We start from the raw sequence: 27700 nt of genomic DNA on the forward strand, positions 1-27700 counted from the left end.
GCAACATTTGAAGGACATCATGAATGAGGTTTACAATGAAGACTTGGAGTCTCAACTACTATCTTTGCCAGTTCAATGACTTTTGAAAGCATCGATGTTGTGGTCAAGACGAAATGAGCTATTCATTCTATGAAAAAGAATGGACTCTACTCAAATCCTTTTGACTTGCAAAATGGTGGCCGTTTATCATAAGATAACACAGGCAGAAAAGCTAAAATTTGTCAGTTTAATTAGTCAAAGCAATTACTGCCTATCCAATTAGATTGCTGCTAATACTAACTTAGATTTATACCATACCAGGGATCCTGGTATGTCTGCTCATCCCGGTGCTGCTTGCTGCCATTATAATATGATGGGATGCACATTCCCCCACTGTAGTCTTCAGTGTTTTTACTAATAACAGCATTAATCAGTATTCACATCCAATTTTGCAATTTTACAAATTTAAAATTACATTTTTCATATAACCTGGAAACGAGTGTAATAGCTGTGGATTTAAAAAAAAAAAAAAAAAGTCATATTTTACAGTGTGTAAAGCAAGCAGGTGTTGCGAATGTGGGTTTCATGTACAATATGCAGAATGTATAGCCCACGGCGATAGACAGAAATAGAAGCAACAGCTTGTCAATGAAGTGTCAAGAGAACAAGGAGCAAGAAGTTCAAATGAGGGGGAGGAGCAGGAGGAGGAGGAGGAGGAGGAGGAGGAGGAGGAAGAAGAGGAGCGGTGCAGGAGCATCTAATGAGAGCTGGGCTGAACCTGTGAGATTCCTTCATAACAACAGGAGGCAAATGAGCCATAATTCATAATCATATCTGACAAAGATGAATGTCTTCCATCTCCATTTAAATGCTATTCTACTCCTCCTCCCATAGAAATGAAGTTTTAATAAGGTATTGATTTTTTTTTTTTTTTTAAAAGAATGACCTTCTGACCCCATCGCTCATCGAAGGCTCCGCAGAAGATGGCCCTCATCTCTGAGAATCGATGCAGCAGACCTTTAAAAACCCACCCTGCCCCCTCGGCTGATTTCGCAGTCCCAAATGTGTCATTAATGTGTCATTGAGTACATGTCTTCGCCGGGGGCGACAGCATGTTCCTCACCCGGACCCTCTTGTCGTACGAGAGGGCGGAGAGAGGCATTTCCCTCCCGATTCTGTGAAATGGTGCAGAAAACAGGAGAAGGGACACGCCTCACGGTGTCTATCAATCCTGAGCTCCTGTGAAACGTCATCTCGCTGCCCTCATCTGTCAGTGAATGGCAACGGAGCTCGAAGAGGGGGGGGCGCGGGGGTGCTTCGGGGATACATAATTCAGTGTTTCTCTCACAACAGCCTGAGCTCGGTAGGGCTCAGCTCCCCCAGTCATGCGGCTGGCAAGTCTGTTCATATGAAAGAGGCTCACAAGCCACTCTGTTGTTCCTTCAGGCTTTCTGGCTCCACACACTCCCAGTCATACTAGCATGATTTATTCTGCCTCTTCATCCCCAAGGGGCTGACTTGGAAAACATTTTTGTCCTTGTCAGGATCCAGTTGCAAAAATTTGGCATAAGTAATGTGCCAGCATCACTGTGGGCTGCTGGAGTGACACTGCAGGAGGCCGCCGCTCGACCAGTGAACAGCAGCCCTGCTTTGGCCTCAAAAAGAAACAGAGGAAGGAATTGCAGAGGTCACAGACTGGACATCTAAACTTAAGAGGCAGACGAACGGTAGTCGACTTGAATGAAATGCAATGAAAGCCAGCCGCGCATCGAGCAATGTGACCGAACACGACTCGCCACCGACGTTGCCGTGTGTGTGGTTCTGCGTCTTGTTTTCATGAGTTGCTGATTGTCTGCTACTAGTGTAGCTGTGATTCCACACATTAAATCACGATGTCGCTATGATCTGCAGGAATTGAAATGCCAAACCTAGTTTTAGATCTGGATTGGCCTATGGCTTTTCATTCTGTGGTTGTTCCCCTTGTGTTAGTTTTCAGTTGCGCTTGCTTATGACGTCCACAAACTTTGCAGTGTAGTCACGGTTAAACCCGAAACGCTGTCTCCCAGTGGCCCTAAATTGCCACTGAGACTTTCCCAACACCACAGACTGTGCAGCTCCAGGTCAACCATTGTGCTGTGATGTCACACGTAATGAGACAGCATGACGACTTGTTAAATAGCTTGGACGGGAACTGGTGGTGAACAGAAGGGCGGTAGAGGTGAAAATACAGGCCTGCCGCTGAAAGCGAGCGCGGGCTCATGACCATAATGTGTCAGCTTCTGCTGATGTGAGATGCCCAGTTGACATTCATGATTAAAATTGATACTCAGTTGCATGGAAAGTTTCCAGATGAGCAAACTGATTTGATCTGATACTGAACAATTTAGATCAACCATTACTTTGCAGTTGCATTTTTTTTCCTGCCAAGTATAAAACCATATCAAAGAGAGCAGCTTAATTATGGAAAATTACTGCACATTTCCGGTGTCTACGGTTCATGTTTTAGTATCATTAATTTTTGTTTGAATTCATTGCTTTCACTGTCTTTGTTGTTGTTTGCTATTTTTGTTAAATCTAAAGTGCTTTGTTACAGCTGCTGCTGTTATGAAGTGCGCTATATAAATAATTGTATTGAATTGTATTTGTTTTTTTTAAAATAAAAACTTGATCCTTATACATTACTGTTACTTCATGCACTTCCAATGAAGTATTGGCATAACCAGTTGTCATTTTTATATTCAGCGAAGTTGTCAGCATCTGATGCGAGTAACTAATAAAATAACTTGTAATCTAACTTTGTTACTTTTAAAATCAATGAATCAGTGAAAATCTGTGGCAACACTGCCCATGTTAAAATATTTGTAGGTTATACAAAGCTTTTGTTGCGTCTACAGCCTCACTGAGCTGCAATTGTGGGACCCGCTCATTAGCTGGCAGCCATTAGCATCTTGTCTAATTGAACATCATTTACAGGCTGTGATGATCCGCTGAGGTGACCTTGATCCAGCATCTGTGTAATGGTTATGCGAGTGCAACAGAGTGTGCTTCTCCCGTTTATGCCGTTATGAGCACAAATTGCAGTCAGGCCCATGTTTGGCCATAAAAGTCTGCACTTCATTAGTCATAATTACACTGCTGTTGCCAGGAGTGCTGATGAGTTTCTTTGCTCTTTGTCAAACGATGCCAGGAGAGCGAAACTCATCTGAAACAGAGCCAGGGGAGCAGAGAGCTAAAAATCCTAGTTCTCATCTTAGGTTTTTTTTTTTTTTTCCATTCCTCTTATAATTGCGCACTGTATATGAACTTCTCCTTTAATCTGATGGTGAGAATTAAAGGCATCTGTAAATCTGAGGCGCTCGGGTGAGACAAGTAGCAAATGCATGCTGGAGGAGGAGAGTGGAGGGGGTGATGCTTGTTGCTGTGATGGATTAATGAGGCATGGCTTGTCAGTTTTGTGGTTTCTGAATACAGGATATGTTCTTGTGACTGATCCAAGGTATTGGACTTTTCTTGTTTAATTGATTAAGAAACGTTTGCATAAATAAGGGCGGATGCTGTGAAAGTGTGTATTTAATTCAGGACTGATGTGTACTATATTACACTATATTGATAAAGCAGTGACTCATGTACTCGTGACAGAGGCAGCACGATTATCCTGTCGAGCTCCCCTCCAGCTTGATACTTTTTTTGTGCTATGTGAGATTTTGAGGCCTCGAGCCTGACTGGTTAATAGGGCGGCCGATTAAATCGTCCGATCATGGCCCGTCAAACATCGGCCAAAACAATTGGGGTTATTGTTAGGGGTAGTGTTATTTAATGCATTAGAAATGTTTGATTAATTGTCCGATTAATCGAAAGCGTGTATTTTTTCCGCCCCAAATCTGCAACGGACTCGGCCTCAAAATGTCGGTATCGGTTGGGCCCTGCTGAGGAGTAAAGGTGAGGGAGCGTTGGAAGAACGGTGGATGTGCATAGGAGAGTGTCTGGAGAGGTGGGCGACCATTGAGAAAAGGCCAACTGCTGAGATGTGAGGTCATCAAATGAACTGTAGTAACAACACTTGAAGAACAGTTCTTTTATATGCATTTAAAGTGGAAGTCAACCCAAACGTGTTTTTTTTTTTTTTTTAAATAATACATGTTCAATAATATGTTCTATGCACCTCCATTAGTCTAAACATGGCATTGTGATTAATGTTGCATTTCGGTAATATGACTTAAGCAGCAAAATCCACCGTTTTTTTAGCCATCGGGGCGGCTATTTTGTCACATTTTGTTTTGATATCATTTCAGTTGACAGCAAGTGGCAAAATGGCCGACCCCTGAGATGGACAAAAAATGAATGGATTTTACTGCTGAACTCATATTCCAAAAACACAATATTAATCAGAGTGCCGTGTTTAGACTAGTGGGGCTGCATACAACATAGTCTTGCCAAGAAAACGTTTGGGTTGACTTCCGCTTTAAGAGAAAAAAAACAGCTCATTCAAGCTTAGAGAAGCCAAAGATTAGCTTCTCTTATGTGTATCGTCAGTCTGAGCAGGCTGGTAAACATACAAAGGCACGTGATTGGCAGACACATTTGTGATGGAGACGGACAATGAGCTCCAGCTCGATGAGCACAGTCAATGGCTGTTTAGAGGAGATGAAGTGAGAAATGACAGCTGAGCAAAAGGGTGTGAAGGCGATGAGTGAAAGAGCAAAATGCTAGGAGGATGGGGGAAGAGAGTGGGAGGTACTATTGTAGGCGGTGCTAGGATAGGTCTGTCTTGTGATCTTTGACCTGTAATTGGGTCGATGGGGGGGTGTGAAGTAAGGTTTTGCTATATCGCACCGTCCACGAGAATACATGTATCATTCTCGACACTACAAAAAAATGCACAAGACGCCTAATCGATCCAAATAGGAAAAGTAGAATAGTGATTGTGTGAATACAGCCTCGCTAAGCATGCGCCTCAAAAATCAACAGCACATCGCCGGAGGGCTCACATTTCAGTTCATATGAAAAGCAAAGCAAACTGTAAATTACTAACATAGTTACTTTCCATATTTCTTCCAGCCTGAGGCAGGATGGACATAGATCAGTAATGCTTATGTTGTGTTTTTTGACACAGTGTTAGAATTAGTTCATGACAGCATACGGCGAACAGTGTTGCAACATGTTATGAAGCCAGCTCAAACCAACCTTTGTCGCTGTTATCGTCCTATATAATTTAAACCAGAAATATCTGTGTGTGTGTGTGTGCGCATTTGTTTGACTGGTTGCCCCCCATGTCAGAACACTAGTAAGAACCTTGTGTGTTGACCCGTGTAATTAAGGCAAGAGTCCACCCCGCTTCTCTTTGTTGCTGCGACGATGACGGGCACATTATCACGTGTACCTTCGGTCTGTCAGTCAGTCGTCACGAAGGCTCCCCCCCCCCCCCCCCCCCGTGTGTGCTTTTAACTTCAAATTAGGCTTATGTCACATCTGACAGCAGGCATGATGCTCATCTGTCCGCCTGACTTTTCATGCCAAAACATCCATGATCCCCATGTTCTTCTCTACTCAACTATTGAACTAATCATAGTAGATCCAGCGCCAGTCAAAACTAAAAATGAAGCGGTTAGTGTTTTGGCCCTTGAAAGCTAAAACTTGGTCATAAATAAAATGTTAAGGTGCCAAATGTCTTTCAGCTGCACTGCCTCGCTGTGGTCTTCTCTCTGGAATTATTTTCCACAAATGTGTCCTAACTCCAGCACAACAAACCGTGGAATGAGAAGTGGACCTATATGAATCGCAGGTCCCACCGTAGGTTGACTGTCATGTGTCAGATTGCGACGTGGTCTGCTCCTGCCAGCATTCCCTGTCTCTGGAGGAATACGAGAGGTGGGATGGAAGGAGATGAAGAGACGGATGCTAGGCTAGTCTGTCTTTGTGCTTCTCTCCAATGAAACATGGACGCAAGGAGGGGGTTGAGGGGCTCTGAGCCATGGGTTTATATGAGATTTTCACTTATTTACAGTATATATTTAGCTGGGCTCGCAGCTCGAGGCTGTCTGCTTGCTTTTTGTTTTGTATGTTTTCTGGACTCCCCGGCCCCCTTTCTCCCCCCCTCTTCTTCCTGTGCTTCGATCGGCGTGTGAGTGTGTGCTCGTACAACTGTGTGCACAGGCTCATTTACACTTCTTCTACTTGCGATTCTTTTTGTTTCTATACATTTCAGCCATGGGTGTCAGTGTGTGTATCCCTGCGTGTGTCCTCCAGTGCGGATGAATGGCATCTTTTCAAGTTGGACTTATTTTTATTATGAGCGTGCCAAACATGCTGTGCATCATTACCGAGGACAATGCCTGAAAGCAGACAGAAACCACTGTTTTGTCACATTTTCATGGATGCGCCAACCGCAGTAAAATCAATATTGAGTTTTTGAGTTTTGTCATTGTTTTTCATTGATGACGATAGACAAGTACTCCTTATGACGCCTCAGGACAACTAAATATACAAGAAGAATAGTACACATTTTTCTGAATGATTTTCTCTCATTCTGCTCTTAATTGTTTCTCATCCTAATTGTTTGCATGCTGGAAGCTCCGCTAGGGAAAAGGTTGCCGTAAAACCAAAGAGCACTCGGTTTGTCTGTGCGACAATGTGGCCTTGTGTGGGTCATTTGCCTCGTTCATATTTCTCGTCTTGTTTTTTTTTTTTTTTCTCACAGCTCTTGTTACCATGACGGCAATGTGAGAGGGGGTGCTGTGGTGACAGGGAACTGAAAATGCGGAATTTGGCATTCTGTGTCGAACAAATGCAAAAGAAGTACGAGGCCAACCGTCTGTGCATGCTGTAGCAGCCCCGAGCGGCGCACTTTGCTATGCTCGGAGCTCGCGACGGTGACTCACACAGCTGTTGAAAAATGTATCACACTTAAATGGTGCCAGGCCATGTGTCTTCCCCATTTAAACGCATCTGCTGCGGGGCCTGTAGACAAAAAGGCCCTGCTATTTGACTGGTATTAGAAAGCACATTTTTAGTTACACCAATCCAGTCTCTCAGTCAGTCAGTGAGTCGTCCCATCGCTTCGTCTGGGTTCATTTTTTGCGGGCTTCACTGCGTTGCAGATTTTTTTTACGTAGATCATATCTTATTCGCTATATTGAAGGATTTTCCGAAGCGAAGTCCGCTCCTCCTCAGTGATGGAGTGGAAACGACCAGTTTCCAAAGGCAGGGGCAGAGTACCGGACCTCAACTTAGCACACACTGATCTCTGAGCTTTAGTCAAATTCAATGTAACAAGGTTCAGAACCAAAATGATCTTTTAACAAAATATAAGTTCTTAACTTCAGTTGGCACAATACATCATTTGACCAGGTGTGCTTTTACCTTTCAAAATAAAGTTCTTTAATCGCTTCACCTTTGCATCTCAACTTACTCCTGAAAATAAGCTGGGGGTCAACATCAGCAAAAATGTTTTCCATCTGCCCACTCTAGGTGTACTCATTAGCTAAGTCCCATTCAAATATACATTTAGTTAACCTAGTATTCAACATATTGAGTCTATTCCACAAACCTACCATATCACCGACATGTCTCACTTGACATGGTTCCCAGCCCATATCACCATACAGAGCAGGTTTTGGAGCATTTTTATGTACCCCTAAAACACAAATGGTTTAGCCAGTTAAGAGTCAGCCAACTGTACACCCTCATTTGCTGACAGATACTGCTGTATAAATATAGATATAGATATAGTATTGGACATGTGTCACTTAAAATGTATAAATCTAGTCATACTGTGTAATGGGCAAATGCAAATTTGTTCAAGGTCATCCCACAGATGTCTGATGTTGAGGCGCTCGGGTTCATCCACACCACCAAAGTCATTAATGCAAGCATGCTGGAACAGAAAAGGGCCTTCCTAAAACTGTTCCCGCAAAGTTGGAAGCTAGTCACTTTGGACTTTACAATTGTCCAGAATGTCTGAAATGAAAAATGATTGAATCAATGAATAATTCAGTGGGAAATTTAAGCTATTGGTGTCAAAATATGATGTTCAGCATTCACTTGTGGAATTATAGGTTTCTAACCAGGCCTGACCACAATAACAATTCTTATATTAAAATATGTTGAGTATCTAATTTAGTTAGAAACCACAGTGTGAAGAAAAACATGTTCTGTATTTTTTCATCGCCTGCGCTCATTGCTGCTCTGACAACCAGACCGAGTAGTTCATTGTATGCCACCAGCAGAGTTTTTAGGGGGTTTCCAGGCAGGTTTATTCACTGATGGCGAGCACCCTTCTACTTCTACTTTTTTTTGGGTGGGTGGGTGTATGGGGGGGGGGGGGGGGGGGCATAAATAGCTTTTCATGGTACTAATTGAAGTGCACAGGCCATCACAGCTGAAGTGCTCCCGCAGGGCCTCTCTTTTCTTTTTGCTTGTTTCCTCCCCTCCTCCAGCACCAGTTTTTATTATCATTTGCCATATCCAGTAAACAACCTGTTAGTGGAAATTAGGGTCCAGTGAGTGATGAAGCGACACATCATACCCTTCCTTCCTCCGCTGCCCTCTCTCTTGCTCTCTCTCCCTCTCGCTCTCTCTCGCTCTCTCTCTCTCGCTCTCTTTTACACACACACACACACACACACACTGTCATACTCCGTGCATCCCTTTCAGCTCTTTCCACTTTTGTGCCCCCGCCCTCTGTTCTGCCTTGTTTGGCACGCAGCCTGTATTAAGAGTGGTGGTGATGGTGGTGGTGTGTGTGTGTGTATGGATGCATGTGGGGGGTCTGAAATGAAGATTGAAGTGGACAAAAAAGCCCTGGCGCAACCTGGAGGTGGAAATTAATAATGATAAAAATAATTACTGCCCCATTCCTCCCTGACCTAGTTTTCATAATGGAGAATGATCGCCCCCAGTTGCACACTATGTATGTGTGTTTAAGTTTTAGTGTGTCTGTGTGTGCGTATGGCTATGGTGTCATTGGGACGGATGTAGGACAGGGCCTACATGGAGACAATTATCACCCAAACCTGGCACTCGGACGCACGGCCGGGGGAAGAAGGTGGTCCCCAAGTGCCCACTCCACAGTGGCCAACTTTACATCATCTTGTAGTTTCTGTTAAATCTACTTTAAATCTACACCTAAATTGTGCTGTTGAAAAAGGCGTCTGGTCGTGGATCTGGACCAGAGCCTGTCTATCCTCATGTAATCAAATGATTTCATGTATTTTCAAGGTGGACAACACCAAGTTCAGCCACGTTGGCCTTTAAGCGTATCAATGGACACATTTGCAAGGTTGTTGGTAAGCCATCATTCTGTCTCGTGCCTTTTTCGTCTGGGATATGCTAAAGTTCAGAGAATCCACGGTCGCAAATATGTTGTTCTTCGTGACTTTTTACTACACAATACAATTCATATCTATGACTCTATTATTTTTGTGGGCGTTTGTATTAGAATCTTGACAGAGTCCATTTATTTCTCTCAAACCCATTTTTTTTTTATTATGTAGCAAACCAGGCAGCAGTGGAAATGAGTAAGATTTGTCTTCTATTCTTTTAAATGTGTTGTTTATCAAAGCAAATTTTAAATTAGAAATTAAAATTCTTCAGAATAAGGCAAGCAATATCCTGTTTTATCATCACAGATATGTTCCAGACCCACTCAAGATAGGTGAAAAACCCCTATACAGAGAGGGACCATATACATTAATTTAAAAAAAATGTAATTTTACCCCCACACGCGCATTAATCACATTTAAACTTTTTGAAACACACTTTTGACCAGCGCTCGACATTTTACTAAAATTTCCCGGTCTGTTTTTCGCTAATTAATTGCTTATAGGCCGGTCCACCTCCTATTTTAATCAGGCTTCCGTTAGCGTTTTCGTCTACCAACTTCGAAGCAAGACCTGGTCTCACCTGGTCTAAAGTCTAGTCTACTTTCTGTCACCAAACACCCTCGTTCCTGTCTGCCAAATTCCCAAAAGCGATTAACTAGACTTATCCCGGCACAAAAATGAAATGTGCCTGTTTTTACACATAACGCACATGCGCCTGTCAACGAAAAGAGGGCCCTGTGTATTTAAATACCAAAATGTTCAAACAAACCACACAGGCCAATGTTACTCAGCTACATTTTCTGACCATTGTGGGAGATGAACTATTACTGAAGCTTAATTGTGGACCTTCTTTGCCTCTTCTTGCTCTTAATTACGTTTGCATCTACATCCAGTACATCCATGTTGCATCACAACGTGACACTAAACTGAACGTGCACAACTTTAAATTCGGACTTGCCAGTATACTGTAAACACACATAAGTTATGGCTATGAATCGGCGATATATTGTGGTCTCAGATCAACACTAGACCTCAGAAGATCACTCAAAACAAGTGTGTGTAAATGTGCAGCGAGCTATTTCAAAACTTCAGTCAAATGTATGTTCCCAGTGATTGGCACCTCACTCTGAATCTTGGTGATAAGAAAAGCCTAAAACTATGAATTGTATTTTACATGGTGCTCTCCATCCTGCTAGTGGAGCATGACAACACAGCTGAAAGGAATATAGTCACCGCATTGCATTATAAAAATTCCAGCCTGCGCTCTTTAGGAAGTCCAACACCAAGTTAATTAAAAGTGCTTAATGATGAAGAGCTTCAGGGCTGGTTGTGACTGCGATAACCATTGACCTCTCTCCTCAATCTCGGCGCACTGGTCCGCCTAGCTGACCTTGAAGGACCTCTGGGAGTACACATCCTTGGAAAAGTTAAAGCCTTGCTGGAACATATGCCGTTTGTCACTTTATCATCACAGCAGTGCAGCAATAATGCTTAACACGGATTTAACCACATAGTAAAACAAACTCGTGAAATAGTAGCACACCTGCTCCTTGTCACACTCTGTCACGCTACTTTGCATCACTTCATTTAGTCTGCTGATGTCATGCAGTAAGGGCCTGGATTGAGTCTGAACTTCATATACAAATTACATGTGAAGTGAGCCACTAATGGCTGACAGGGTTCACCTGGTCATTAAATGTAACTTTTGCATCCAATCTATCACAGTCGTGAGCAAGGCTCACACGCAGCCATTAGCGACCAACTAGCGCCGCTTTCCATCATTCCGTGACCAGTTGGAGAAGTTTGGTGCCTTGTTCAAGGGCACCTCAACTATGCTTGCAGGAGCATGTTCTGAACCCCTTGTCCACAGTTTGTATTTTTTACACAACTGGAGTTATTGAGTTATTTCATAATGATAAGTGACCTCCATGTTAGAATAGAAAGACAGAGTGAGTGAGGCTTTTGTAAATATTTTCCTGCCTGCCAATCTCCCTGTGTGTGTGTGTGTACGTGTGTGTGTGTGTGTAGCGCACACACACACTCTGGCTTGTGTTGGTGTTGGAGAAAGAGTTTGTCTGGCAGGTGAATTGCTTCACTTGAATGGAAAAATAAAATAAAATAAACCATAATATGTTGTCAAGCGAAAAAAAAAAAGCAGACCGAGGCAAGGTTACAGTGTGTGGTTTGTTTGAGATTACATATGCATTTAGCCTCTGCTTGCCAGTGTGTGGTGTGTGTGTGTGTGGGGGGGGGGGTTGAGCCATGCGAAAGTATCTTGCCTGAATGCGCTCCTGCTGAGGGTTAGTCCGTCTGTTTGGACACAGGCAGCCAGCGTGTGTGTCCAGCTTGATGCTTTGTGTGTTTGTGTGCGTTTAACCACAACATACAGGGTCACCAACCTGATCTCACACATAGTTCACAGGTCACCCAATCTAACATTCGGCATTTTATTTTGCTAGTAAACAAAGTCATTCTTTAAGATCTTGGAAACATTTCTAGCTTGTATGCATGCCTACCAATTTGAAACTTGATGCGTTTATTTAATAGTTTCTCCCCCTGTAAGACTGACTACCTTCCGATTGCTTTTCATTTCACATGATCGATTTTCTTTGAGGTATGTTCCCATTAGGGATCAACATAATCAATCCAGTTTGACGTCTGCCCAAATGTACATAGAAATGAGCTTTAAACAAATGATTGAGTAAGAAGAGAGAGAGAGCCCTTAAAGCGGAAGTCAACCCAAACATATTTTTTTCCAGAATATGTTCTAAGCAAGCCCACTAGTTGAAACACGGCATTCTGATACATATTGCGTTTGTGGAATAAGAGTTAGGGTTAGCCATTTTGTCACTTGTATCGACTGAAAATGGCATTACAGTTGCTCATCTTGTTTTCTGAAGCAGAGCTATGATTGTTTGAAACCTGAGCCCTGAGCAACTGTGATGTCATTTTCAGTCAGACTAGTGAAGGAGCATAGAACATGTTGTTGAAAATAATTTTGGAGTTGATCTCCCCTTTAAATGAACATTTGGGACCCTATTTTCATGCTCAGCGCAAGTGTAGCTCAAAGTTCAGTCTGCCTGCGCATGAGTGGAGTTTTCTTTCTTTCTTTTTTTTGTTGACAGGTGCAGGTAAAAGGGGGGGTTTGCGCCGTTTCTGGAGTGAACACAGCCAACTTACTTCCTGGCCAATGGAAGTGGCTCCACTCATTCCCTTTAAGTTCAGCGCAGGAGAGGCGCGCATACGGTCTTTGACATCGCGGAAACAGAAATAGACTCGCTGGATTCATCCATGCAAAGATATAAGTGTGATAATTAGGAACTACAATAAGATCTCCACCTGCCACTTGCTGTTGTCATATTTCGGAATGAAATACGATGACATCCAGACACACGTCCGTGGCGCTCGGAATCTGTATACCTCGATCAAATCCACCCAAATTGCGTTACACCAGCACCACATCTTAGACCTGCTTTCACCTAGTCCAAAAAAGTACACTTTTGCCTCTATCAATTTCCAAGGAGACTATTTTTGTGCCTTTATTTTACTCATCATAAATCTTATCTTTCAACTGATCCACAATGCAGTACATACAATCCAACGTTGTAGCCAATCAGTCAAAGATTTGACAGTTGACCGACTTTGTTGTTTAAGACTTGGCATAGGCTGCTTGAATGCTTATTGCCGTTACTGTGATGTCTCTGCATGGCCTTGAACTGCGCAGATCATTGTGTCCTCATTTGGGAAACATGCGTGTGAGGATTAAAAAGAGGAAGGGGAGATGCGTTTGGGGTGTGTTCACCGTGCATTTGAAATACTCATCTATCAGACACCCAGACCCAGTGGGGGTTACAAAGCAGCATAATGGCTGGTGTCTGTGCCGGAGCGATGGCTTCATCTGAAGGGGGTGGGAAAAAAAAGTTGGAGAATCCCGTGGAAAAGGAGATTCTGATGGAAAACCCATGAAAGACGCAACAGAGGGGGGGGGGGAAGGAAAAACAAACCGTCACGCTGCCGAAAGAAGGGAGGAGAGATGGAGAGCTTGCAAAAGCGGGAGATTGAAAGTGGGGAGTGATTGTGGTAGGGAAAGAGGTATGATAGAGGGTGGGAGAGGAGCAGACAGTCTGGTGGATGGGCAAAAAGACAAAGGGAAAAGAGAGAGTGATCTATCAGGGGGCTGGTTAGACTTGAACACACTAAGCTGCGTGGAGATCTCGGGTCTTAAGAGAGAGTTACCAGGGTGCCAAAGCAGTGCTTTAGTGAGCCTTGAAGACACTGTGGAGAAGACAGAACCAGGAAGGGCTTAAGGGAAAGGCAGAGTGATAGACAACTGAAAAGAAGGGAGGAGGAGAGGGGAGGCCGTCCGTCTCTTGGAGCAGCGCGCGAGGAGCTGGCGTTGGAGCGAGGCGAGCGCGAAGAGGGAGGAGAGAGGGAGCCGCGCCACTGGGAGGGGGTGAGGTATTTAAACGCCGGAGCAGGACAGCGCAGCCGAAGCGCTCAACTCCCTGAGTGAAGGTAGGACAGGGAGAAGAAGCAACAGAAGAAGTGAGCTTCTTCCACACTTTTTCATACTTGCACACGCACCCCCGCACGCACTTTTTTTGGACTTTTGACTCAACGGCGGACTCCACAAGCTTCTCCCTGGAATCCAGCTACCTGCTCCTGTTCATTCAGCACCCTCCTCATATCCAGAGTCTCGCCCTCACGCTTTGAGGGCAGATGGCCGCGGCGCGGGCCTCTCTCGGGGGCGCCTTCGGCTGTGCCCTGCTGGTCCTGGTCCTGGGGAGCAGCAGTGTGGACTTCGGGGTGCCCCCCGCAAGCTTTTACCCCCGGTTCAACCCCTTTTTCTTCCTGTGCACCCATCACGCAGAGGTGGATGGAGTTGGGGTGGCCGAAGGTGGGGGTGAGGTGCTGCTCACCCTCCAGATTATGGGTAACCCCACCGCCTACACTCCAGGACAGGAATACCAAGGTGTGTCCACTTTTTTTTTTTTTCTTTTTTAATGTGGAATAAAATGTTCTCTCCATTGTCATAGTTTGTGTACGTTCTCTCTGTTTCTGATTTTGAATATTACTTGTATTATTTATTGTAATTTCATGTTTTCTGTATTTTTTTTCTGTGGATAATTTCAATTGCTTGATGACTGAAAAGTCTACCATTAAAAAGCGATCAGTTAAGTTCCCATTGTAAAACAAATGAACAATTCATTGGAGGGACGACGGACAAACATAAAAAAAAAAACCCTACAATTTAAATTCAAATGATACATATTTGTGTTTATAGTCAAAAATCAGGCAACTTGCACTTTTCTTTTCATTGTTGCATGTGTGAGAGTGCAGTTTATATAGGTGGTTGTTGTTTATGTAACTGTTTACAAAAAAAAAAAAAAAAGAATAGTGATACTGATTTGGACTTGTTCAGTGATTTGAGCAGCTTTGGTGTTTGACTAACCTGTGATCCGGATGCTCCGTGCGTAGGCAGCTTTTCCACAGAATCAGAGAACTGAACAAGAGCGGGAGAGAGAGAGAGAGAGAGACTGTGTGTGCAAAAACTGTGAGTGGCTATGGACAAAGAGAGAAAGCATCAGTCAAAAAATGCTAAAGATTTAGGTTTGGTTGAACCGTGCTTGGGGTGCGAGAGGTGACCGATGAATGTGGCTTTTCCCACGCTGACGCGCCGGCACCTGGTTGTGGGAAAGCGATCCCCCTTGTGATCGCTGCAACTGTTTCGCCACTGCTCTGCGCTGGCTCTCGTAACTTCCTTAACACTTGGGACAGTGACCCTCACGGGCCAGCACAGTTCTACAGAGGTCACGTTCCCATGCTGCTGTCCTCTTCTCAAGTGTATACAAATTTGATTCATATATTTGATTTGATCGCACTCCCAACGTAAAATAATATACACGGTTTGTGTGTTGGCCTCTGGTTTCATCTCATTTTATGCGGCTGGCTTCTAACGCTCGTCCTCGCTCGATTAGCGATATTGTGTTATCCGAACAAATAAGCTTCTTGAATGGAAATAGCATCTGTTCAACACGGTTTGTTGTGAAAGACGTGATAAGGCCAAGAAAAGCCGGTAGTCTGGAAGAATCCGTTTTTTTCTTTTTCGGGAAATTACCCAGGGATCAAGCCTTGAGTCAAGCACCTTTTAACTGAGGCCGGGCTTGTAGGGGAGAGATTTGAATAACTGGCTGCTGGATGGGAGGGATGGTGCGCACAGAGAGGTTTAAATAATTAGCATTAGAAACGTGCTGGATTGGGAGGAGGGAGAGATTTAAATACGACCAAGGAGTGAGGGGGAGATTTGAATGACGATGAGAGAATTGAGCAGATAAGACAGGAGCGGCGTGGCTTACACGGGAAAAACGACAGGCTTCCACGCTGCTCACTTTTCTTTTCCGTCCCGTGCATTGGCCCATGATGGCGACTCTTGGTTAAATTTCTGCGGTTTTCACTAGGAAGGGTGCAAAACTGAAGTGAACAAGTGAAACATGGCCGGGTGTATACGACGTCAAGCAATATTGTTGCCTCTTCTTACCTAACGGGTCATGTCTGTGCACACTCGCACTCCCAAACGTCAGCGTGGAAGGAATATTGTGGTTTGAGGGCTTCGCCCGGGTGTTAAATCCACAGACAAGTATGTGCCCCATTGCCTAACAACACAGTCACAATCCTTCCTGGTGACATAGTGTACATATTAAGGCTCACTCTTATGATTTCACGTTAATTTCTATCGAGATAAATAGCTGCCATCTATTTGCTTTGGCTTGATCCAAATTGCTTTTATGAGATCAGTGGCCGTCACTTTTGCTTACATGCGCTTTAATCTCCTAAAAGCAACGTGTGATCTAACCAGCGAGCGAGCCACATGAGGAAATGGTGGGAGGCAGGCATCGGAGATGCTGGCCATGTGCTCGGCGAAGGATTGTACAACAGAATGACGAAGAAATGCCACCGCGGGGTGTTTACCGAGGAAGTTGGACGACCAAAAAGAATTGGCGAACCTTTGAATGGACAAGAGGTGAAAGTCTAAGAAAACATCCGAGCTTTCAGCACCAAGCAGAAGTACGATTCTGCGCCGCCCATTTGCTTTACTGTAATTGAGTTTCTGACCTGACCTCTCTGCCTCCTCCTGCGTTGCTTTGGAGCGATAAGACTGGGATGCGTGGGCCGAGCACTGTGTGTGTGTGCGCTGTAGATTACGGTATTAAGTTATCAGAACGCGGTGGCTAAGAAAGGTTACCGCTTGTGCTGCAACCGCTGCCAGGATTGTGGTCAAGAACAAAATGCGGAGAGAAATAGAGTTATTGGACACTAAAGAGAAGGTAGCAATGAAAAGATTATGTGCGCTTCAGGTCAGCGCGAGGCAAAAGCAAGTGTCACTCACACATACAATCACGCAGCCTATGTTTGCCCTTATCTTCAGGAGGCTAGTGCAGTAAGGTCACGCTGGGATCCAAACTGCCCTCAAAATAACCAACAGGTCATTTTCTACACTTGGAAAGCAGGTTTGGTAGTCGCTTTGTTCTCTGTGTTACACACAAATTAATTTCCGGCCAAATGTTTGGATGGATAGACAAGCTGTGAGTTTTGTGCAGATCTGGATGAAGGTTCCCATCGAGAAATTTACAGTTCATTTTTTACATTTTGAGGACGCTGTGGTGTCGGATGAAAAGTCAACCGCCCAGTTTAAATGATCCTCCTGCATTTTTAATCTCATACTATGTACATCATCCTCCATTACCAAGGAAGTAGGCCATTTTGGCACACTTTTGTTAACAATTGACAGAGGTCTGCATTTTGTACTAAATGTCACTCTACTCTATCTCTCTTGTTGCCTATTATCACGACTGTAAAAATGTTCCCCATTCAGCAACATAATGTTTCCAAGAAGCAACCAAAGCTAAACTTTAGTTGATAGAAATCACATTAGATGACATTGCCACTGTTTTTTTTTTTTCATTTTATTTTTTTGAAGACTGATTGTATTGAGTCATGTAGTGCAATTCGAAAGCATAATGGAAACTATTAGCGGGGAAGTGGCGGAGAGGTGTCCTACAATTCAGTAGTGAATAAGATGGAAATGTAGATGTGCTGGAGCAAAGAATTGGACCAGTAGCTTTTTGTTAGGTTGATGGATTTGGTGCAGTTGGTTGATTGCGCCCTTGTTTGACATGACGTGTTCCGTCATTGTGAAAGTCTCAGTTGTGTCAGTTTGTTCAAAGCCAGGATATGTCAGGACAGTATGCCAATAGGATGTCACTTTTCTCTTTGTGGCATCTAAGGAGCTCACTGACATACATTGGTTTTGCTCTTTTGTCTAAATGCCAGTTGGCATATGGTGTTGGCGTGCAGTAGTTTGTATTCATGATCCGTCATGCATAATAATGACATACAATATTTGTTTCTACACACAATTTGACTTCATTGTCACTCGCTGGGGAAATGCATTGGATTCATCGTTTTCCTGTGTCTGCGTCTCACCACTAAAATGTCATTTTTTCCACAAGACACAGGTCGCAGATTTTTTTGTCCACCCCACCCCCCACCCCCCACTTGCTCAAATATTGTGGCTTTGTAACTGATTCCAAGAACTCAACACGGGCCAAAAATGTTATCCCTTTCTCCAAATTTAGTGAAGATATTTTTTTCCTCATAAAATGAACGTCATTGAAAAGACAGTTAATGCTTTCAATTGAGCTGACCCTATTATTGGAACCTGATTTTGCTCAACAACGTGTAAGATACATGCCGTATCATAAACAATATGAGAATGTCTGGGGTTAGACTTCTGTGACTTTGCATTAGTTTAAAGCAAATCAACAGCGCACACGTGTCCAATACAGGGGATCTCAGAAGAGAGTCCTTGGACATGACTACTCAGTTGCTGCAACCAATCACACATTGCAATAAGAACAACTGGGGGAGCTGCATATTTCAACAAATGTTGGGAACAGCAAAAGACTATTGTTTTTTTTTTTTGTCCAAATCATGAACAGACCGGGTGACCACAGAATAAATCCGCGCTTACCCTGGCGACGCCTTCAAAATACAACGAAAATACAATATCTGGTGTGTGAGAACATGTCTGGCATGGACTTTCTCTTTATTTGTGCTAAATGTCTGTAAGTATAACAACATTCTGGGCCAGATTCTCCGTCTCAAATGAGAAAGTTTCTGGCCAGTGGTTTCTGCAGGGGGTCCCACTCGTTCAGACCTTCATTATGCCAAGTTATTAGTCTAGATTAGATACATATATATATTCACTTCAAGTTATTAATTAAACTGTAACCGGTGAACAGTACTTGCTCCGCTTGAATATAAATCTGTTTTTCAAAATGCCGTCAGCTCTTCCGATGCCCACCTGTGAGATGACAAAATTGGTCACATTTTCTGGCTGTTCTCCAGGCAACCGCTGTCATTATGGGTTTTGCCTCTGCAGAAAAACATGCCAGCCATGTTGAAGTAAAGGTCAGCAGTACAAGGCCTTGTTTAGGCTTTGGAAAAGCAGATGTTATCAGACCAGCACTTGGCCCTATCAGTAAAGCAACACAGAGATGTCATGCAAGCACAGCTCCCATCTTTAAGTTGTCAGTTGCTACATGCCAAAATGACATTCCTGTCATCTGTTGTGACTTTAGTTTCCTGTCGGATGTCATGGTCACCCAACTCGGTGCCTAACAACCATGAAAGCTGTTATGGGTCTGGTTTCTGACAATTTTTAAAAATTTGTTTTTTAGCCAGTTCTGCATTATTTGGGACTTTTTCTTTTTAGATCAACTTTGCCCATCTTTTTTCTCTCTCCAGCTTCTCACCTCTCTGTAGCACATGCTTACTTAAAAGAGCTGTTGCATGAATTCTATGAACCAACAAAAGGCTGGCCTAGTTTACATGCAGTCGTCCAATTTCAGGGAACAGGGGGAGACTGAAAGGGAGGCGAGCGAGAAGCAAGTGGAGAGGGGACAGGGGCTAATGGTTTAATGGGGCTGTCCTGTGAGTAAAGCAAAACCAACACGTAGTTGCACTTTAAAGTGTACCAAACCCTTTGAATTCATTAACTTCCCGGCTCTTCAGTCACTCAGACTCCCGCTGCTTTGTCTGAATGGGTCACTTCACTGAGTCGAGGGAAGTGTGTCAAGTGCGGTACTATTTGTATGGGCGTGCTGCGTGTGTTTGGGTGTTCCGTCGATATGGACGATGAATGATGAAGCATTTAAAGAGCATTGTGTTCGTTGAGATTTGTCCGATGTCAGTTTCTTTTGTGTGGAGGAGCAGATGGGCAAGAAATGAGAATGGATCTGCATTTGGAATCTCCACTTTGTCACACATGCACGCTTGGCCGTGCACGCAACTCTCAGCTCATAGAGGGTGATCCATCATTACAAAGAGACAGGTCAGATGCTCCACTAGCTAAACAGATATGTCATGATTATCAGGCTTTTACAATTCGTTATATCAGCGTCGCAGGAAAATGACTAGGCTTTTATTTTCCACCTGCCTGAGTGCCTAATTGCCAGTTGATTGATATTTATGGAAAGTGGCAGTCAGTAGGTTCTGCTCTGAAAAAGTTGAAGAACTGATGTTGCATTCTGGAAAGAATGTCCTCCAATCACTCTTTTTTTTTTAGCCTGTGATACTGCAGCTTGTGTGGTGCAAGTTTGCTTGAAAAGCAAGAAGCCATTGAGTGCATCTCTGTGATGAGGTGTGTTCCTACTCCAGTCTTATTTAGGCAAGCGGCACTTAGCTCTTACATTTTTTATTGTCCGTTTCCTCAATGGATTCCTTTTTTTTCCCCTTTCTACCAAAGCATGCGAGCTTTTAACAAGCAAATGCAAATTGTGTTTTCAGTAACTTCCGTGAGTGGGCAGATGAGTGGGTGCAAGTACTTTTAGGATGTTGAGGAGCGTGCATGTCTGTTGACTTACAAACTGGGCTGCACAGATAGATGCAAGGCTGCCACGGTTCAAGCATGCACTTGCTTCCCCTGTGTCACTCTGTGGTCTGTGAAGGATTATGTTTTAGGCAGTATAAGCGTCCACAAAAATTTCAAAAAATAACCCATCCAAAACATTTTCCGCACTTTGCAGCACATTATGGTTTGGATGTTGAAAAGCATTGCTGTTTTTCATTAAAAGTCATTTACTTCTTCACATCACCATATCCCCAAAATCAATACTTTTCAGGAAGTGAAAAAAAACAACAACGAAAATGCTATCTTGCTTGAGTTACCAAACACAGCATATTTCAAATTGGTATTATACCATACATTGATATAATATAATGTTGTGAGCATGTTCAATCGCAAACTTGTGGGAAAAAAATAAATAAAACACAAATTTATTACAGTCATTGATCAAAATTGGCACCCACGCTGACCCCACGTCCAGACAAAAGGCTTTCAATACTTCACAAAAGCAACCACGACCTCTGAACACAGTATATATATGTGTGTATATTTGTATGTGTGTGTGTGTGTATGTATATGTGTATGTATGTATATATATATATGTATATGTGTATGTATGTATATATATATATATATATATGTGTATGTGTGTGTGTGTATGTATGTATGTATATGAGATATATATATATATAATATATATATATGCGTACCTATATGTATGTGTGTTAATGCAAACTCATGCTAATGCCTACCTCTTAACAATGGCTCTGTGTTCATTTTCCTCATAGACTACAAAGTGTCCTTTGGGTGCACTTGAATTGTGATGGATCCTTTTTAAACCATCTCTTCCCTCCTCGTCACCCCAATCGCATGTGTTTTTTTGCGGTAGTTTCCCAGCCGCTGTGTGTCAACCTTACCCACGGCCTCATCCTCTCAGAGAATGGAGCTCCTGTCGGTGGATTGTATACCTCCCTTTGCCACTTCTTCTCCCACTCTTGAATCTGGAACCCCCCCCCGGTGCCTTCATTGATAACTCAGTAATCCCCGCTTGGGGGGGGGGCAATGTGTCGTCTATGCTGATAGCATTCAAGGGTCTTGTAATGCCTCAGGAGACCAACTACAGAGTAGGCAACGTGGTGCAACTAGCAGGGTGCTGGTGACTCGGCGCGTGGCGCTGGCGGATTAGCCTTAGCCCCACACCCCCCTTTTTCCAGGACCGGCCCCCTTCAAAAAGCCTGGCCCACTTAGGCTCGACTTGGCAGGCTGGCAGAGGCAGATTACACAGCCCCTCGCATGCACAGCTCACACACATCCTCCTGTCCAAAGTGACAGCATGGGTGAGGGGGTTGGTGTTTACAGGGGTCTGAAAATATCTAATTCTCCTAATACTCTGTTGTTAAATACCCCATATCCGCGCATAAATGATATATAACTCCAGACCACGCGGATTTAGGTCAGTTATCTTAGTACAGCTTGGTGCTAGAATCGTTTTCAGTGTCCAATTTTAAAGAGAACCAAAAGCATAAATACTACATTGTTGCACTGTGCCTTCTGGAGGCCAACCACTTGAATACTTACACACTAATTAAAGCGGAAGTCAACCCAAACATATTTTTTTTCAAGAATATGTTCCCAGCAGGCCCACTAGTTGAAACACCGCATTCTGATTAATATTGTAAGATACGGTATGTATTTTTTTTTAGATTAGGAAATACCTAATTATAAGTTAAATTAAAATTACATCTATATACTGTACTTAAAAATGGTAACATGAATTTTGTGCAACAACCACCAACTCATATTAGCTGTTCCTTGTCAGGACTCCCTAATACTGTACATAGATGAGCTGGAAATATAATATTACTAACAATGATATATAATAATACAGTTATGACTTATAAAACACCCAATACATACGAATATGTAGATTTGCGTAAAGTATTATCAGGCCAAATCTTCCTGGCCTTCTTCTCTCCACCGTGTAGGAAATAAGAATGTTGCTAACATGTAACATGCTAACACTGTTGGCATTTTTGCTAGCATCTTTTTCGATAATTAGTTGCTTGAGGTGTCCAAAAATTGCTACATATCGCGAAAATGTTGCTAGATTGGCAACACTACAGACACTCCCGACCTCACTTCAGTCCAAATGTGTGCACATAAAATAAAGCAGAATTTTCAAAATAAAAGCAACATATATTTTAGGCTTCACTTTGACTTCATGGTCATTGTGAGGGTTGGTCAAAGACTGTGGGCGGGCCAAATGTGGTCCCCGGTCCGTACTTTGCCCAGGACTGCTATAAAGGACTCTTATATGGGATTGTCGGCAAGTTATTTATCCCTGCAGCATACGTGCAATAGTAATAGTCAAAGTTGATGATTGTTTTAAAAGGAAAAAAGATATTGACTCCCGAACTGTGTCACCATTCGGCGGACCATGTCTTATATGTCAGTATGTACAATACAACTGTCCGATCCTTTTTGTTGAATTAATTAATGCATTATTTTTTTCATTTTCGTTTTTTTCATTTATGTGTGACAGAAAAAATACAAACTAGATTAAAATTTATAGTTCTAACTAACTCTACAGTTGCCACTTGGTACATTGTAGCTAGTACAGATTCCTTGTTTCTTGTTCAGCTTCACTCAGTGTGAAGATGATCTGACATAAGGGCTCAGCTAGAAATTAGAAAAAGTGCTGGGAATTTACATGGCCTGACCATGTTAATTAACACTACACTTTTCTAATAAGTGAAATTAAATTGGATATAAAGACAGAGGCATTTAAATGGATCCACCATCAGCAAAAAGTACCTTGTTTTCTTTAATTACTCCAATTAGTGCTTGTAATTAGAAGTCAATCCCTCCCCTCTAATTTATGTACGCCCAACTCCCTTTGCATGCTCACTTCAGCCTTTCTTCATTCCACTCAAACGTTTATACCTAAAAGCTATGGAGGCAAATTTATTGACGTCAATAGTTCACTAAGCTGGCTATGATTTGTAACCTTGGGGCCAAGAAAGAGCAGGGAGGAAAAAAAGAGATGCAAAATATCATTTCTTCCTTTCCAGCAAGCAGGATGTCTTCCACTTCCATTAAGAGCCAATCTCCTATACAGCTTCAAGATTGAGAGAATAAATTACAGTCATCATTTAATACTGAATGACATCTTTGTGCTGTCTCAAAGGCTTGAAAGTATTAATTGTTCTGACTATTGAAACCAGTCACGTGTTTACTGGCTGAGTTATTGTTAATGGAACTTTAGTGGACATTTGTTCTTTGAGCTGCTGAGCTAACTAATTCATTGATTGTACAGAACTATAAATTATTAGTTCCCTCACTGTGCTTGATTCAAGATGGAATACAAAATTCAAAATAAGAAGGTAACCTGTATGTTCTTATTGTGTGACACTGTATGACACACTGTGTGTTGCCAGTTCTTTGTACTTAGATGCACATAGGCATATGCAAACTGTGTCCAAAGCTCATTTCATTATTTTTGTGATAAGTGACAATAATTATTATTGAACTCTTTGGTCGTGTAGTTCCTCAATAAATTATTTGAAAAAAAGAATATAAAGGTTGTGCCATTAATATCAACTATTGGCCATCATTCAACAAGTTAGCAGAATTAAGAGCATTTAAACATGTCAGCCCATGAGGATGTCAAGTTGGATAAGGCAAGCGCAGGCGTTGCTAAACTACTTCTCGTGAGCTTCAGTGAGCTGTACAGGGCTGCAAATAACAGGCAAAATCATGAAAAAAATGCACAAGGGACCTGTCTGAGAAAGACTTGGAAATATGGATTGGATTGATAGTCATAAACAATTGGAAGGGACTGTACCTTGGGGATATATTTGCGGTCAACTACAACTATGCATTTTTTAGTTAACGTGTTTGTTTAACATTTCACTATTGACATGGACTGTGGTCTTTTCCGACCTCACGATTTAATGTGTAATGTGATGTTGCAAAAGGGAGTATCTTTCAAAACAATGGTGGATGTATCCTCTATGAACCTGACTTGAACTGAAGAGTTACAGTAAATAAACAGCTAGAAATCATTCTTGACCTATCCTCTAAACTGGAAACCTCAAGAATGGTGATCAGTGGTCAGTGATTTACCTCTCCTGGTAGGTGGCTTGTAGTACCAAAACACATTTGCTCATTTTCTTTGAGTATATGCAGTGCTGTTGATTAAACCCAGTTGTAGGAAGTAAGTTACTTTACTTAAAGGAAAGTCAACGCAAACATTTTTTTTTCAAGAATATGTTCTATGCAAGCCCACTAACAGGGCATTCTGATAAATATCGCGTTTGTGGAATAAGTGTTAATCCACTCGTTTTTAGCCATCTCTGGGGGCGGCCATTTTGTCTTCTGTCGACTGAAAATGACATCACAACTGTTCACAACGACCAATCACGGCTCAGATTGAGAAAACACGTCAGCCATGATTGGTCGTTGTGAGCAGTTGTGATGTCATTTTCAGTCGACAGAAGACAAAATGGCCGCCCACAGAGAAGGCTGAAACCAAGTGCATTTTGCTGCTTAATTTATATTCCATTAACACAAAATTAATCAGAATGCCGTGTTTCAACTAGTGGGCCTGCTGGGAACATATTCTTGAAAAAAATATGTTCGAGTTGACTTCCGCTTTAAGTATGTATTTTCTTATTTTTCTGATCACATCGGACCTTGAGTCCCTTTATTTGAACACAGATAGTTGTGCTTTCTCCTTGGTACTTTATCAAAACAGACTTGTAGCCTCTCTGGATGACGACACCAGCTAAAGTGTGCCGCGGATGAGATTATGATTGATTAGTTGAAATCTTTGGAAAGGCAAAAAAAGAACAAGACATTAAGCATTGACGAAGATAACACGACAGATTTGGGGAAGGAACATATTCACCATCAATGGCTTAGTGAATGTTTTGTGTCTTGCGCCAGTCCAAAAACCTGAGATGGGCACTTTACCCTATTTTGTCGGTCCGTCCTCCGTCCGCGATCTAGGCACCCTTCCGTCATCGTCCCTCTGTCCTTTTTCATAAAAATATTCATCATCTGACCCCGTCCGTCCTCGTCATTTTGAAGTGCTTACGTCCTTACCTTATTTTAACACTGTTATCGCAGAAGAGTACAGTGATCTTGCTTTTTAAAAGAACCCAACACAATACGTCAGTCGGTACTTGACCAGGTTAAGGGACAATTACAGGGGACGTATGAAAACTCACTTCTGTCCTTGCTTAGTCCGTCCTTTTTAAAAATCTTTTTGTACTATGTCTCCGTCCACAAAGTGGGCGTTCCCGGACGGACGGACGGACAGACCATTCCGTCCCTGGTATGGAATGCCCATCTCTGATAAAAACCACATGCTACTGGCATTCAAAAAAATATTTATCTTATCTGGGAAAATACAGAGAAAAGCTGTTATTTAGTTGTTATCATTTGCCATAACCATAAGCATTTTTTGTTAGTCAGTTCATAACGTTAGCAAAGCTATTGGAAGGGAACACCCTGTTTTGATAGCAAAAAAGCTTGTGCAAATGCTAGGTAGCTCTTGGTTTAAAAAACAACAACAAAAAAACAAAAAAACAACAACATATTTTTTTAATTGTGCCAAGTTAGCAAAACGGGGATTGTCTCTTCCTAATACTCGAGCAGAGCCATACAGTTTCCCATTCTCTATGCCAGCTCCTCACTGTCAGAGGTTGCGCAGTCACGGCTTGCTAGGTTGTGAGGTAGTGCTGGGGTAATGGGAGGTTGGGGACTTTCCAGCTGTGGGAAAAAAAAGGAGGTCAAGTCGCTTAGTGGGACCTCGCAGGTTTCCTCCTCGGTGGGAGACAGAGGCAATGAAGTTGTACGGTTGACATCTTGGCCCAGATGACCTCCTGCTTGTTTCCTATCAGGGCGCCTCCCAGTGGAGCAGGTCATATGGGAAAGAGAAACACTTGGTGTCCATTTCTGCTTTTTGCGCTTCCACAACTGCTAAACATGTTCCAGTTTTTCATTGATCTTGAGGTTATGCTTTCAATTGTACGTGTTGGTGTGCGGTGGCAGAGTTAAACCAAAACTGCTTGACCGATTTAACCAAACTTGGGGGAAGAGAAGGGTATGAGCCAAAGAGAAAATCCATTTTAGTCGTATATCTCTGATGCTGTAATGGTGGTTGATGTTTGAATTTTAATCCAAATTCAAGCAAATTGGCTATCAATGAATGTGTACGATTTGGTGCTGTTCTAAATTCCAAATCAGGATTATCCAACCTTGGCTCAGGTTTGTGCTCAAGTTAGTGTTATTCCAGTTTGAATTTTCTTTTTATTTGTGGTATTTCCCCGTTTGTGCTGAAATGTATTTCCACAGAATTTGTACAGGGTTGTGGTTTAGTGTCTTAAGCCAATTTGGTCCTTGACTGCGTTTGTACATTCCTTCAGATTTTGCCTTGCAGCTGGTAATTTAAATTTATACAGTATGCTTGTAATGACTATATGTATACATACATATTAATCGTTTTTTTCCTGACTTACGTGCCGATGTAGCTTTTTGCAATCAGTTCATTCTTGCTTGCATAACTGAAGGGTGCTTGTCAAGCTGGATATCTGAGACTGTGTCTTGGTCTGCAGAACACATGGTGTTGATCATGAGGACAGCTCACTCTCCAGTCCTGGCAGTCACCAAGCGACAGAGGGAACAAATCATTGCGTTCCTGAACCTTAATCCAATATAACCATTTGCAACAACCGCTAATGCTGCATCTTTTGCTGAATAATATGCAGATTTTTTTTTGGAGGAGTTTTATGTGCAGGATATTACTGCTTCAAGTCTCTGATGTTTTGTTGCCTTTTGGTATTACAGGCACTCTGCCCCTAATTCTCATGTCATCCCATCAGGATTTAAAGCGGACATATTTAGAATTTCTTTTTCACAATTTTAAACAGTTTTCTGGTGTCTTAATAAAGTGATGGGCTCTTTTTCAAAATCCCCCAAGGACAAGAAATGACAACACACTTTCTCCAGATGTCTTTAAGCCTCCCAGAACTCAGCCTATATGTGACAACTTTGTATACCATAATGACTGGGGAGTGGAGCCAGGGGCTTGATTGAGGCAAGCGGCTTCTGCAGTGCTTAGGACATCGAAGCCCATCGTGTGAAGGATAAAAACGAGTGGCTATAAGGAGAAATGCATTTTCCCTCATGGAGAAAGCACTTCAATACACTTCTTGCACTTGTCAGATTGTGTGTCGATCAATGTAGCTGATACGTCACAATCAAGCACGTGCCACCTGTAGCTAATGCTAATCTGTGCTAACAAAATTCATTTTAGCTCTGCTTGACTCGGGGTTGTGACGTCATGTTTCAGGCAGTGTAGCCCAGCCCTAGCTCGAAAGAGGCCGATCCTATCCCGTCCTAGCCGTCAAGTCACAGGTGAAAAACTTGCAATATTATGCAAATAAACCACACAGTTGAGTCACAATCTGACACAGTTCAGAGCAATTTA

At 42.6% G+C, this 27700-nt stretch overlaps 1 protein-coding gene across 3 annotated transcripts in view; it reads left to right on the forward strand.

The window, feature by feature from the left end:
- The first annotated feature begins 13799 nt into the window (after nucleotides 1-13799).
- reln (reelin) overlaps nucleotides 13800-27700 on the forward strand; it is a 94154-nt gene continuing 80253 nt past the window's right edge. For all 3 annotated transcript variants that reach the window (XM_086027857.1, XM_086027858.1, XM_086027859.1), the window contains exon 1: nucleotides 13800-14271. In XM_086027857.1, the coding sequence (XP_085883983.1) occupies nucleotides 14019-14271 (253 nt within the window). In that variant the 5' untranslated portion in view covers nucleotides 13800-14018. The remainder of the gene's footprint in view (nucleotides 14272-27700) is intronic.

Source organism: Filicampus tigris, chromosome 4 (assembly GCF_054856515.1).
Source record: "Filicampus tigris isolate MCC_2025a chromosome 4, RoL_Ftig_1.0, whole genome shotgun sequence".
Taxonomy (NCBI): Eukaryota; Metazoa; Chordata; class Actinopteri; order Syngnathiformes; family Syngnathidae; genus Filicampus; species Filicampus tigris.